At 54.7% G+C, this 14,714-nt stretch overlaps 1 protein-coding gene across 6 annotated transcripts; it reads right to left on the reverse strand.

The window, feature by feature from the left end:
• Positions 1-176: 176 nt before the first annotated feature.
• On the reverse strand, positions 177-5,444 carry DNAJB2 (DnaJ heat shock protein family (Hsp40) member B2). Of its 6 annotated transcripts, none has more exons than XR_009933428.1 (10): positions 5,301-5,444; positions 4,387-4,475; positions 3,236-3,345; positions 2,723-2,776; positions 2,461-2,580; positions 2,197-2,286; positions 1,965-2,070; positions 1,760-1,830; positions 1,025-1,532; positions 177-384 (listed from the first exon to the last, which is right to left on the reverse strand). XR_009933428.1 is itself a non-coding variant. In XM_062498356.1 (10 exons), exons 2-10 carry the CDS (start codon positions 4,449-4,451, stop codon positions 374-376), a joined length of 849 nt encoding a protein of 282 aa, XP_062354340.1. In that variant the 5' UTR covers positions 4,452-4,475; positions 5,301-5,443; the 3' UTR covers positions 177-373. The 6 variants fall into 6 exon arrangements, 5 of the variants coding, with proteins under 5 accessions (XP_062354340.1, XP_062354339.1, XP_062354336.1 ...); XM_062498356.1 differs by having other exon boundaries at positions 1,311-1,532; positions 5,301-5,443; XM_062498355.1 differs by having other exon boundaries at positions 177-1,532; positions 2,461-2,577.
• Between the last annotated feature and the right edge of the window lie 9,270 nt (positions 5,445-14,714).

The following is a 14,714-nucleotide window of genomic DNA, read 5'->3' on the forward strand; positions in this document are numbered from 1 at the left end:
TGACAGCTGTTAGCAGAAGGAGGTCAGAGGGGGGGGCGCTACAGCGAGGAGGGGGGCAGAGCCCAGCCCTGCTGGCTGAACCCAGCCATGCTGCCCCTCGCTGCGTACAGCCAGCATCCCCCAGCAGCCTAATCTACAGCAACCCCCATCACCCCCCTCTCCCCCACCCTCTGGTGCCCAGGGCCTCTCCCCCCAGCCCCAGGTAGTGCTTGGCCATAAGCCCTGTCATGCCCCCCCTCACCACATCCCACGGAGCCAGAGGGTGCTGGGGGAAGGGGGTGGCAGGGGATGGCCGTGCAGGGAGAAAGCGGAGTCCTGGTTGGGAGAGCCTCCGTGGGCGAGTGGGCGTGCGCGGTTCCCGGGCGCAGCAGCCTCAGAACACACCTGGGGAGACAAGCGGAGGGGGGTACACAACAGCACCTGTGAAATCCTCCTTGGCCAAGGGCTGGGGAGAAGCAGGGATGGAGGGAGGAAGGTCCCAGGTGGAGGAGGAAGACAGCCAAGGCAGAACTACGGGTAATGGAGAGGGTAGAAACACTTGTGAACATCACAGCGGGTCACTGCTGCAGTGGGAAGCAAGGAGGGACATTGCCCTGGAGGGGGTGCAAGGCATACGCAAGGGACTGACCAGGCAGAGTCTGCAAGGAGACACAGAAGGAGCGAGTACAGGCAGGAACAACAGCATCCAGAGGGCAAAGACAAGACACAAGGCACCAAGCAGAGGCTATGTATGGACTCCTCCTTGCAAGGAGGGGAGCTCAACTCAGCACTCCCTGCAGCCTGGGCAGGGGCAGGCTGCAGCCAGGGAGGCACCTGCTGGAGACCCTGCCCACCTGCAGGGCGGGCAGGGAGAGAGGGGGAGGCACAATCAAAATGTGCCGGCGCATGGGCCCCTCAAGCTTCCAAGATCCAGGACAGGGAGCTGCACCTCTTCCTGGGACCCCATCAAGGGGGCTCCTCTTCAAGCCACTACCTCCAAGTCTGAGAGCCTCCAACGCTGGGATGCCACTAGCCATCCACTCACCTGAGCAAGGAGGCATGGCAGAAGAGACCCCCTCCCTTGCTAGGGGAGGCAGGAGCTGAGTTCCAGTGAGACTCCACCCCTGCTTTCCTCTCCCTGCCCCACACTCAGAGCAGGGGGCAGTGCCACAGCTTCACTTTGGGGGCAGGTTCGTGCCCCTCTGTAGCAGAACTGCCGGCCCCCAGTGGCTCCTGCTCCAGCCTCCCCCGGACACCACGGGCTCTGCGGGTGGAGAACGGGCTGCTGTGGCTGCCCCCCGGTGCCGACAGGGAGCCGGGGCTGTGCCCACCTGCTTGGTGGTGCCCTGCAGCTTCCATCTCAGAGAGGCTGTAGGCCATGGCCAGCTGCAAGTCCTCATCCTCATCCTCGCTATCTGTGTAGAGGCAGACAGGTGAGGAGCTTGAGGTCTGGTGTGGGGCTGGTACTGGTGGTGAGGGGGGCCGTGGCCTGGGGAAGGCTTGCTGCTCCCGCCGGCTCAGCTCCAGCCCCAGTGCCATGTCATCAGGAACACCTGTGGGAACAGGGGCAGGGGTTGGGGGACTCATCCAGTCCAGCTACCCAAAGCTGGTGTGGGGTCCTGGCACCTCCACCCCACCCCACCAATCCTTCAGAGCAGAGCTCCAAACCAGGGCTAACCAAGGCTCAGTCAAAAACAAAGCCTGGATGCAGCACCCCCCAGACATCCCAAAGGGAAAGACTGCAGATCTCAACAACTCAGACTGCAGTACCACTTCTCACCATCAATGTGGATCGACTTCAGCTCTCCATCCTCCTCCACTTCCACACGCTCCCGTCCATTCTCAATAATCCTGCAGACAGACAGACAAACAGGTGGACGGTCAAGGGCCATGCAGCCAGTGCACCACAGCAGGAAGTTGCAGGGTCAGAGGCCTGCTGATGGAGGGAAGTCTTTGGGAGCAAAGTAGGCTGGCACTGCCCTTACCTCTTGGTAGTGATACGCCTGCCGTTAACAAATGTGGTGGAGGTGGAAACAGAGCGGAAGCCCAGTCCTGCATCTGCACCAGAGCTGAAGGATGAGGCGAAGAAATCTAAAGAAGGGAGCAAAAAGGTTGGTGCCAAGGTGGGTGGCAAGAGGTGGGCAGGGGACAGACTCTGCACAGGGGAACATGGTGTTCTAGGAATCCCCTGCTGGGAGGAATGGCAGTGCCTCCTACCTGAGGATCCTGGGAAGGGGGAAAAGAAGTGGCCTCCCCCATGGTGCCGGGTGCCAGGTCCTCGCAGCTCAGAGAAGGGCATCATGTCATCTGAAAGGCAGGGGTCCCCCATCAGCATTACCCCATCAGCTTGGTGAACCAGAAGCAGGGCACTGATGTGGGCACTCTCTGCCAGGGCCAGATGTGAGCTCTAACCGCAAACTCAGCAGCTGCCCCACGGACAGAGAGATGCCCAAGAGTCAGCCTCCCCTGCCCCACACGCACCAAAGAATTCAGCAAAGGGGTCTCGTCCGCCAAAGAACTCCCGGAAAACGTCATGAGCGCTGCGGAAGGTGAAGGTGAATTCGGGGGCCCCAGCACTGGCCCTAGAGCCCCCTGGTCCTGCTGGAGGGAACACACTCAGTGTTAAATGGAGCCCTGGGTGACATCTCCCCTGAAGGGCGGGGAGCCCTGGTGGCACTGAACCACACCAGGTCTTCAGACAGGGATGTATCCAGAGCTGCATTAACCCCAGGGCCCTACTCACCTGCTCCCATGAGTCCATCCTTGCCATAGCGGTCATAGACATCACGCTTCTGCTCTGGAAGAAGAAAGGGGGCTGCAGGGAATCTGGCTGCCAGGTGGGGACGGGAGCACTAACACTTCTCCCAATTAAGGGAGGTGCAGAACAGCAGGGAGCAAGAGGAGGCGGTTGGCACAAGCCCCAAGTAAGCCCCGCACCCAAACCCAAGTAAGACCACTGGGCAAGAATGCAAAAGCTTCAGCCCCACTTGGGAGATCCCACTGCGGATGCCAACAGCTGAGCATCTCTCCCAAGGGCTGTTTTGGGAGATGTGTGAGGAAGTAACCAAGTCCTACAAGTCATGTGGTAAAGCTGTAGGGACCCACTTCCTCCTGGGGACAGCCAGGGATGCAAGACAGGTGAGCCCAGAAGCAGGACATCCCCGTGTAAACAGTCCCAAGGGAGTATACACACACACACACACACACACACACACACACACACACACACACACAAGATGTCACTGTGGCCTCTTACTGTCCGACAGCACTTCGTATGCCTCAGCGATCTCCTTGAACCTCTGCTCAGCATATTCCTTGTTGTCTGGGTTTTTATCCGGGTGCCATTTCAGCGCAGCCTTTCTGTACCTGCACAGAGGGGCAGTGATGGGCACACAGCAGCACTTGGGCTCTTGGGCCAGCAACCACCATCTGAGCATGCACCTCCCAGCCTATGGGCAGGAGCACCCCAAGCCCACTTCACTCAGCACCCTACAGCCTCACGCATGGAACAGGAGCTTCCTGGATTATTTCTGCCCCCTGATATAAATATTTATTTATTTATGCTACACACACACCAACACAGGCTAAACAAAAAGAAATTAGCACAGAACTGCAGCACAACCATAGCAGTGCAATGTGTGCCCAACTCAGCTGCCCTCATCGATGGCTCTGGACAATGCTCACAGGTTTGTTCTGGAGCCTTCATAGGCTCCACTGTGAGTGTGCATGGACCAGGGGTTGCTAGAGGCCCCCTGGGGCCAGGAGAGCACCAGCAGCCCTCTCCTCCCCACTGAAGCTAGCTAGGGTTAACCCAAGCTTCCCAGCTTCTCCCTCACTCTTGGGAACCCTCTCATGGAGACCTCTGCCACCTCTTGGCAAGCCAGCAAACTGCTGGCATTCCCCCCAGGGGATGCCTCACCCCAGTTAGAGCAGCAACACCTCAGCAGGCACCAGGCAGGAGTTGCAGAGACTCAGGAGGCTCTGTCAGTAGTACCTGGGGCACAGCACCAACCTGCCCACAGGGCCCACATGCCTGAAAGGGGACATGATGCTCTTTAACCTGTAACATCCAGTCCCCTGACTTTGATGCCAGCAGAGTCCCTGTCATCCCTGCATCCTCTGGCAGAAAGAGGGGAGCCTCCAAACACCACTGAGACTCACATCCAGCCCCAGGCTGACAGCAGGGAGAAAGGGACCAAACCCCACCAAAAGATGCCTTTGTACAGCAGCAAAGCCCAACCCCACTCTGACATCCATACAAAGGAAAAAAAGGCTGAATTGTCACCTCTGAAGCTGGGCCCTGTCCCCACCGGCTCGAAGGGAGCCCTTGCTTCCCTCACTGGCACCAGCTGGGGGTGGCCTGGGGGACTCTGCCTCGCAGGCAGAGGCACGCTGCCATATACTTACGCCTTCTTGATGTCCTCAGCCGTGGCATTGCGGCTCACCCCCAGCGCTTCGTAGTAGTCGACCATGACGTGAGCTGTCCCACGGGGTCACTACAGGGGGAGAAGGCAAAGTCAGGGCACAGACTGGTAGTGCTGGGTGCGGGACAGCAAGGGCAGGCTGCTTATTCTCTCCAGCGTCCCGGCCACCCCACTGCCTCCCGACAGCAACTCAGTGCCACGCCATGCCCAGCTCCCCAGCACCCTGCGCACACCTCGGCCACCTGGGAACACCTACAGCCTCGGTCAGGGGCCCCTTTGCTGCTGACGCACCGCCCTCCCGCCGGCGTCACCCCAACTTGCCCAGGCAGGGGGAAGGGGTTCCCGCTGCCGGCTCCGCTCCCTGCCCGCTTCCCCCATGAGCTCAGTCGCGGGGCGGGGGGGCAGCGGGAGGGCGCAGTCCGCTAAGGTTCTTAGCGGCTGGAGCGGATTAAGGGCTCAGCGGGGACCCTCGCCATCCCCGGGCACGCTGGGACACTTCCATCGGCCGACCCGCTCCGGGTGGGGGGGACAGGAGCAGAACGCGGCCGCCGCAACCCCCACGAACCCTCGGGGTACCGTCCCGCCCCCGGTACTCGCCCCCGGCTCGTGAGTCCCAGCTGACGGGAGGGCGGTGCTGGCGCTGGCACCGGCACCCGTACGGCGGCACTGGGACCGCCCCTCGGCCCGGCCGTAAACACGGCGCTCCCGGGGCCACTCGCTGCTGCTGGAAGTTTCCGCACCCCGCCCCGCCGCCACCGGCGGGCGGCCCTGGGCCGCGGCCAGCGGATCTGGGGCACCGGGAGGGGCGGCGGTGGCAGCACGGCGAGGGACAGCACTGGCCCCGCTCCCCGATGGCCCCTTGCGCCCCGCTCTCCCCCGTCCCGCCCCGGTGCCCACCTGAGCGCCGTCGCCGAGCCCTCCCCGCCCGGCCGGGCCGCCTGCGGCCGGTGTCGCGCGTCCCCCGCGGCCGGGCCACCGCGGGCCTGGAGGCGGCTCCGCTGCCTGATGGGCGGCGGCTGCAGCCAACCGCGGCGTCTGACGTCACGGCCTCGCCGCTCGCCGGGTGACGTAATGGGAGGCGCGTTGGAGAAGGAGCGCGGCCGCTCCGCCGATCGTCCCTTGTCAGCCCGCTCCTGACTCCTGCCCTCATCCCGGTCTCGCTCCCCGCGCCTGCTCTTCCGCTCGCAGGGCCGCACCTGGGCCCCGCACAGCGCCAGCGAGGTGCGGATGTGGTGGCACCGACCTGTCCCGCTGGTGCCGGTGCTGACAGCGCACCGCGCCGGGGCACGGCTGCCGCCCGGGGCACCCCCGGCGCCGCTGGCTTCCCGCCGAGTCAGCTGCCCGGCCGGTCCCGCCGGGAAGGAGGAGCCGGCAGGAGGGGACAGCTGAGGTGACTCAGCGCTTTGTCGGGGCAGGGGACGTGACGGGGTGTAGCTTGCCAGACTTGGCAGGCACAGGTCCCTGCCAGGAGCCGGGGCCGCCTGGCACCGCTCTGGCACCACTGTGGCACCGGCAGCCGGGAACTCCAGGGTGCCCACGCCCCCGGAGAACCGGGACCGTGCCCTAGGAGCTGCGTTGCTGACTTTTTCTCGTTCATGGCCCCTGCCTGGACAGCTGCTGCAGAGGGGTTGTGCTCACCCGTTCTCAGTGTCCTCGGCGGTCTCGCTCACCTGCACCTCTGAAGGTGTCCTCGCCATGGAGATCTATGATTCCCTCTTGTGGCCTGGATGGGAGAAGGAGGGAGCTTGATCTCCCTGCACGGTCAGAGCTTTTTGGATCCACTGCCACACCTATACCACAGCTGGAATCTTCCTCACCTACCATAAATTCCTAGCTGGGAAGCCTGGCAGAATGAGGCGGCCTGAAGCTGAGACAGGTCATTCCCAGTACTCCTTAGGGACAATTTTCAGGACAGATATCCCCGAGAAAAACCTTCCCCAGCCCTAAGTCGTGTGCCTGGGATGGACGAAATGCCGAGGGCATCACCTCGTGTGCCAAAGGCATTAGGCATTTCTCTCTTCAAGGCTTGGGAGATCCATCCCCTACCATCAGACAGCAACTTGATGATTTCCTTGAACAACGACTTGGAGTATTTCCTGCCACTGGGGATTTTTTTCCTGGATGCCATCACAGCACTGTCCTCCTGTACCTGTTTGCCTACGAGCAGGGAGGGGCTCCCTGGGGGGCTGCCTGTAGCCAGGGAATCCTCTCTGGCTACCAGGGGCTCTGATTTTGGCCCACCTATTCAGCAATGAGTGCAGAGCCGGCATGGGCACTAGATGGAGCCACAGGCTGCTTCACAGGGATCCCATCCTGCTGCTGGGAGGGTGAGGAGGAGCCACCAGGACCTAGCCGAATCTTGGCGCCTTGCTTTCTCTCACACCTTCAGCTGCAGCACGCTGCCTTCTCTACCTGACCTTTCCTCCTAGGTCAGCCTGAAGTCCTGATGCACCAACCTGGCTCATGTCAGCTTCAAATCACAGGCATCTTGAGTGTGTCTCAAGAAGACTCTTATTTCTTAACAAATTCTGGGGATAGCTGTGTTGCAAGCTTGTTTTCAGCTTTCTAGGGTCTCAAAAATGCTCATTAAATACTTTGAGGCTTTCTGAGGAAAGAGGTTTTGGATGAGCAAAGCAAGACCCCAACAGACCAAATGTTTTTATCCTGCTTACCCAATCTCTCAGGAAGCCAACAGAATTGCACCATTAACCCATGCTATATTATTATGCAAACCACAAATTAAGAGATTTTTTTTTTCTGCACTGCACAACATTTCAGCTTTTGATTTCCAGAAGAAAACAAGCCCTTTCAAAGCCTCAACAAAACTGGCAATTACGTACTGAAAGTTTGTATTCTTGGCAGTTTTTGAGCTATGAAGTGCTCAGCAAGTCATGTGCCTGTTTCTCCCCTCATCACACACAGCTGACTCCCTTCCTCTTCTCCCTGTTCCCCAAGGGAAGGTCCCCATTCCATGCAGTGGAGCTGCAGCAGGAAAGGAGCAGGAGCCAAAACCACTAAGATGGAGTGAGAGGGTTTGAACAGAGTGAGACAGTCTCCTGGGTGCCATTTCTGTACCACCTTCCTCTGCCTGCCAGCTTCTAGGACAGATGGCAATGCTGACCATCTCTTGGACACAGTGCCATTGCAGCCCCCAGAAAAGGGGTCAGTGGGAGCTCCAGGGCTTGCTCACCCCTGAAAGGGCTGCATCAGGGTGGAGCACCGCAAGTTCAGGGGGCTCATGAAGACATCACGAGAGCAGGACTCCCATTTTTAAAATCTGCATTGGTTCTTTTACTCACAGTCCTGCTGTCTCATCCGAACAAACCTGTCCACCCTCCCTGACTTCCCTGTTTAGCTGATTTCTTCACACCTTTATGGTTTTGCTGCTCCACATGTTTACCTTGGTAGCCAGGCTCTCAGCTACCTGCCCATCTCCTTCTTGTCCACTCTGTTCTCATCTCAGCTGGCTGTTTTAGAATTGTACCTTCTAGAGACTGGGGAGAATCCAGAGAGGCAAAGTCATTCAGCTGCTTTTAGTTTGCATAGCAGAACAGAGAAGTGAGAAACAGCAAAGTCAGGGTGACTTTCGTTCAAGCAGGGTGATGACTTTGAGCCAGATTTAGCAATGTGACAGACCCAGGCTGCGTGTCCCAGGCTCTGCCTTGCAGGGATGCTCGCATGTGCTGACAGTGGGGCTGCTGCCCCAGCCAAAACCCAGGCAAAACTGAGGTGCTTGCAGATTTTAAATCAACAGAGTCAGAGGCTGGCAGAGGTGGCAGAACCCATGAGTAAATAGGTTATCCGTGATGAGCAGGCACACAGGCCCAGGGAGCAGCTGAGCCCCATGGCACAGGGTTTTGCTCCCATTCCTGCCATGTGGTTGGTGACAGGTTGGGCTGGAAAACTTTGTGGTGCACAGGAAGAGAACACCAAACTCATCCACAGTGAAGCTGGGAGCTGCATGGCCTAGATCAGATCCCGAGGGAAGGGAGATGAAAGATAATGAATAAACTGATACCATACACCCCCTCCATATGCTAGAGAACCCTCCAGCTGCAGAGGGGAGCAGAAGCTGCAGTTGATACTGAACAGGAAGGGATTCTGTTGTGAAGCAAAACCTGATTTTGTTCATGCATACCAACATGTCCATGCCCACACTCTCCCAAGCTCCACAACCCTAGTATTCATCTGGCTTGGGCAGGATTTTCTGCAGTGCCTGGTAGGATTGGGGTCACAGGCTGTCTGGTCCTCACTGTGCCTTCCAGTGACATGCCCAGCTTTGGCCCATTGTCTTCACCTAGGCATGGATCAAAGCCAAACAATGAATCAATCAGGGACAAATAAAAAAGGAGATGAAGCAAATGCATTTGCATGAGAAGGAAAGAAGAAAAATGGGGAAAGAAACCAACAACAATGCCAGAAAGCATCTTTTTGTTGTTTTCCATAGCCTCAGTGCCTAACTACCAGTGCAAGAGTGGAACCTAGGAGAGTGAGTTGTGTGGAGTGCTGTGGATACGAAGACTGCAGTTTGGATGTCACCTGTAACAAACCCTAAGGTAACACATTACTGCTAAAATCGACATTTGCAGTTCATCAGGCCTACATTGAGAGCATTAGTGGGTCTAGCTGAGGGTCTTGCTGAGCTACTGATGGCAATTTTTAACAGAGCTGGGGAAACTGGGGTAATTCCAAAGGATTGAAGAACAGAAATCACTGCAATCATTAACAAAATAAACTGGTCTAACCAGAAAACTCTAGATTACTGATAATACCAGAAAGAAATAACAGAATAATTAATTTTTATTCTATCAGCAGAGAGTTAAATACCAAAAAATGTATTTGCTACTGATATGCTTGTCTCAGGTAAGGAAGGTACTGCTTTGCAAACTTGTAACCTTCAGTATGATTACATCTGGCTGATTCAGATCAACGCTGTTGGTATGACATCCTCACTTGGAAGCTGGCAGGAGATAATAATAACAGTATTTGCATAAATCACAACATTGCTGCAAAGAGGGGTGGAACGATTGGTTTTCTGTGTCTACAGCTGAAGGAAGCTCAGAGCTGCTGATGATGGTCTTTCCAGATCTACTTTTTGTGTTACTCCTGAATATTTATGTTGGCATGGCAAGCCAGCCTGTTTTGCACCAGAAGCAACAATAGCAAAGGTGTGTTTGTTAGCCAGGAAGGCAAGATGAAGGCCTTTGCAGTGGGGATCCACAGGGCTGATTGCAAGGCCCACCATGATAAGAAATGTTTATTAAGAAAAATTTGGGATAATGCTAAGTGTGGTAGGGCAGTAACTGTTGAAGGGGACAATTAAATCTCAGAGATGGTTAAGGATTGTATGATTAAAAGGCCACATTACAGTGAAATTTCTTGAAGTAATTAATTTGAGAATTTTAGGAAGGGCCACTCTTGTTACTTATTACTCTGTACATCCTCTTGCCATTCTCACACTTTATCAGAGGCAGTCTGGGATTCATTTCAAGGCCATTGACCAAACCACTAAAGCCAGCGGTACCTGGCAGGAATCCCTGCAGAAGCCCAGCAGCTCTTTGCTGATGATTCACTGTTGTCAGCCAGCACTTGGGTTCCCCCGGCTGCCTATCCGGGCACCACACCCTTCTCATGGCAAGCCAGTTACATCCTGCCTTTTTTCCTGACCAGACGTGTCATCTCAATAATTGAAAGCAGGATTGTTTGGCTAGTGGATCTTCCATGTTAATCATCACTTAATTAGGATGCTGAGGGGGGCCCCAACATATGCAGAAGTGCTTGGTGCCCACCTCTTGCCAGACTCTGCATCCTCCTGCCTGGGAGTTGGTGAAGCTCTCCAGAATGTGTCCCGTGCCAGGCTATTAAGTGGCAGAACGAGAGTCAGGCTGTCCAGGTCACACCATCATAGGGAGGGCACAGCAGCACGAGTTGTGCTCAGGATGCCTGGAGATGGCTTGTCCTAATAAGGAGGGCCACATTAAGCACAAAAATTCAGCACATTGGAGCTCTGAGACCTCGCAACAGGGAAATTCTGCCAAGTAGCTGTTATTTCACATGCACAGCCTCACATCGTCTGGCTTAACACTGCTAGGAAGCTCTCGGATACACGTTTGAGCCAGGCATCCTCAAGATGTCCATTGAACTCAAGGTCTCAGCCCAGTGCCTTGAGTCACTGGCTCCCAGCGCCCAGGCTCAGGGAGGAGCAGGGAGGATAGCCCTTGTTTCTCAATATCACGCTCTCTCTGCACACAAACAGCTCCAGGCAGGAGCACCCTGGGAGCCATTACCCAGCCGAGATATTAAATGCCTCTTTTATCACATTAACTGTTTCCCTCTGACATCCAACAGTGCTTGGCCAGCTGCCAGCACCTCCTCTCCACTTTTAACAACTTGACAGCAATCCCCAAGGCTCCAGGCTTTCTCCAGGCCCAGCTCTGCCCTTGGCTTGCCCTGGGGCCAACAAGTTGCTTGCATTATTAAACAACTCACTTCCGTGTGTAAAACAAAACACCTTGCAGACATCGGTCGAACCGTGGGATGCTCAGTTGCCCTCCAAAGGCCAGGGCACAGGAGGGCCATTGTCAGTAAGCTTCTGTGACAGGAATTGTTTCCTTTCCCAATGAGTGCAGGACTGGCCCACCTGGCCGTGGTTTATGTACCTCGAAGGAAAGGGTGCACCTGCAGAGCTGCCCCATGTGAATCTGCTGTGTCCCCTCTGCTGCCCAGGGGCTCGGCTGCAGTCCCACAGGCAAGGCACTCCCACTGGGAACAGGAGAAGTGATGGCTGCTTCTTGCCCCATCACTGCCGGCTCACAGGCATGTCTTTGGCATTGCGACAGAGCTGGCCACAGCTTTGTTGCAATTCTGAGAACTTGTAAGACAGGAAGGCCTAAAGGGCTGGGCATGAAGACATCACCATACCTACACTTCTGTCTGGTGTATGGAGAGCCCCTTCAGCCTTATGGGGTAACCCATATCCTTCCAGGAGTTCCTACCATTACACAACCTTGCAGAATTCATGCTCTTCTATTTCCACGTATTCCTGTGCTGCTTGTGCCATCAGCAGCTCTGAGAGTTGATGGAAAAGAGGAAAAGCATCACTGGCACCTCCAGAGAAGCCCATCAGCACTGCACACCGGCATTGCCTGAGATCGTGGGGCCACTTCAGCAGGCTCAGTCTCTCTGTCACCCTGTCACCCGCCTGGAGGCATATTGTTCACACCAGGCATGCTCAGAGTTCTGACATGAAGTCATTGCAATTAGACAGGTGAGGTTTTATTTTGCTCCCGTGGGTGTGAAGCTGCCTTTCCCAGGACATGAAGAAAGGCAGGTGACATATGAGCCAGGGCAGCTGGCTCTGAGCCAGGAAGGCTGCTCACCCAGGGCCTGCTGTACCTGAGAAAGAGCTCGTTCCAACTTGTTCAACAGCCGCTTTTAGCCTCACAGGTTGGGGCTTGGCTTGTGGGGCTGCCTGTGTCCCGGGGAGTGCCTCTCCGCTCTTGCCACTGCCCTGTGATTCAGGGCTTAGGACTGTAGAGAGATCTGGAATTAGCTTTATTGTTTCTGTACTGAGGCACACGCTCTAGGCAATGCAGCAGGCGTTGCACAATTGACTTCATTATATCTGAACCAGCAATTATGCTGCTGTTGCTCAGCTGCAGCAGAGAAAACTTCTGTCAGATCATTACTGTGTCCTACATCCCAGCAGGTCTCTAGGAGTAAATGCCACACGTGGGCTGCTGAGGATGTTCAATGAGGCCTTTATTGAGTCTCTGCTTGGTCTTTTGATACTCCCCATTCTTTCCTTGCAGCTGGTGATATCTAGCCTTCCAATCACCCTTCTTTCTCATCTCTGGATCTGTTCTACCTACTCCAGATGAAGGATGAAGTACTCAGAGGGCCCTTTCTGACCTAGACAAGGCATGCATGTTTTAAGGACTGGCAAAGGCAGCATTTTCGGCCCATCTCCATGCTGTGCTAAAATTTTTCAGGGTGGCAAAGTATGTCCCAAATGCTGCCATAATAGAACTACAGGGGCACTGGGGCATATGATGCTGGACCATCACCAGGAGCTAGCTGTGCTTTAGAGACCCTGCACAATGGCTCAGTGGGATACTCCTGAAGCAGTTAGCATTACAAGGGCCTTGCTTGAACTCACATCTGCAACATGCAGTTGAGTAACATGCTTTCAAAAGACTTATTGGTTTCACCAACTAACCCTGTCCAACCTGTGCCGCTGCTGGAGAGCAAACTGCACAGGGCACTGACAGGCTGGAGGTACATCCTGGCTTCTCCACCTCTCCACCTGACCATGCTGTTAAAAGGATTAAGGGCAAGGACAGAGTGAGAGGTAAGCAGGGCAAGCACAGATACAGCCTCTTTGGGAAGCTCCTGGCTGAGGTTAGAGACACAGACAGGAGCCCTGCTCCTGAAGCACCTCTCACCATCTGGTGTTTTAAAGTGGAGGGCACAATAGGCTTCCTTGCCAAACCCACAGCACAGCTATGCTCTCTTCCACCTTCCCGAGAAGGCCATGTCCCCAGGCTGCCCTGTGACACTGTTTGCTCTGCCTGGAACAGCCGGGGCGGAACTGAGGTCTGAAAACTGGGAACGATAGTTTGGGCTTTCCTCATCATGGAGAGCAGGGAACTGGGGTGTGGATGGGAGGTACCAAGCTGGGCTCTGAATTAATCTCCTCCCCAATTTCATCTCTGGGTGCTTTGGGTGTGGCAGTCCTTAACATACTTCTGGAAGACAGCTATATGAGAGGCTTTGTTTGGGTAACTGCAAGCTTTGCTCTCTGGTGTTCTTGTACCAGCAGGTACCTGCCAAGAGCTGGCTGGTTTCTGACAGCAGCAAGTAGGGGCTTCACCTGTAGTGGGCAGGGCTCTGCCCCTCAGGTATCTTCAATATTTTTCCCATCTTTCAATAAAGAGATGGTTGAATTCTGACTCTATAGCCTAGAATTTTCCTTGCTTGCTATTTGCATTTCTCTGGTTGCTGATGCAGGGTCAGACTATATTCTGAGCATGGATTAAAATGTTTCCTGAGCAATTATTGTAATCTTGTGATTTCTGATGTTGTCTGAAAACATTTGCAGCATCTTCTTAGACGTGTGGGTAACATCTCTGTAAGAGAGGGGTCGTCTCAGGACAAATCCAGCCAGAGTAAGCTCAGTGTGTGCTTTCAGGCTGCTGCTATCAGCATCTGGCAGGCTGCTGAGCAGTTAGGCACTGAGGAGATGCAGCCGATTGGTGCTCCCTGGATTTAGCCAGATGTTCTTAAGCATTTCAAAAAAAGCTTAGACATCTGTTTGGGCATTTCAGATCAGAGGCACATGGGGATGCGCAGCTCCAAATGATTTATGGCTCTCTTGTCAGTAATTCCGACTATGATTGTCCAACAGAACAGCATCTGAGTGGGTATGTTCACTGTGAACATGCATTTGCAGCAATGATGAATCAGGGACATTTCACGCTCAACTCTCCACCATCATGGTACATAAACTGATCCGGGAGTCTCTTGAAGGATCACATGATTTTGCATCCCTAGGTACTACCAGATTGTTATATGAATCTTCAGAATTTGGGTGAACTCCACAACCTGAAATGCTGCTTGCTGCCTAGCTCTGATTCCAACCACACTTCAAGCCATACATGCTATAAATGCCCCAAAATTAACTGGCACCGTGGAATTAAGGAGGGTTCTAGGACACACCCAGTGAGAAGTGACTCCCTGGTATCCATTATTCATTACAGTGAACACCTTGGTGAAGATTTTCACCGAGAAGATGACACCATCACTCCTTTTCATTCCAATTACCTCCTGGAGCTCAAATTTTGATGCCTCAGTGCTACCAGTTACTCTCTCACTCTCATGGACTGTCTGCATCAGCATGGTCTGTGTTATCTAGTGATCTCTGAGGTCACTCAAAGGACATTTATACTACAGGGAGACATTTTCAGAGTTATGCAGTCACCACAGAATCCTGTGCACGTTCAGCAGCACTCACTACCTGAGGCATCTCTGGATGTGGAAAAAAAACCCTCAATAATTTCCCATCAGCTTGGTTAAACCCACTCTGATCCTCTGGCTCAGCCATTTCTGCAGGTCTCAGAAATGTGTTGCTTAGACACCAGCACAGGCTTTGCAGCAGTACTCTTCAGTCACCCTACACATGCTCATCAGTGAAGGTGACACTTTCCAGGTGACTCAAGCACAAAGAAAGGCTATTGTAGGTGGATAATTTAGGTCTAGCTTTCAACTTTCAGATCAAGCTGAGAGATGACAGCATTTTTCAGTGAAAACTTA

The sequence above is a fragment of the Cinclus cinclus genome, chromosome 9, assembly GCF_963662255.1.
Source record: "Cinclus cinclus chromosome 9, bCinCin1.1, whole genome shotgun sequence".
Taxonomy (NCBI): domain Eukaryota; kingdom Metazoa; phylum Chordata; class Aves; order Passeriformes; family Cinclidae; genus Cinclus; species Cinclus cinclus.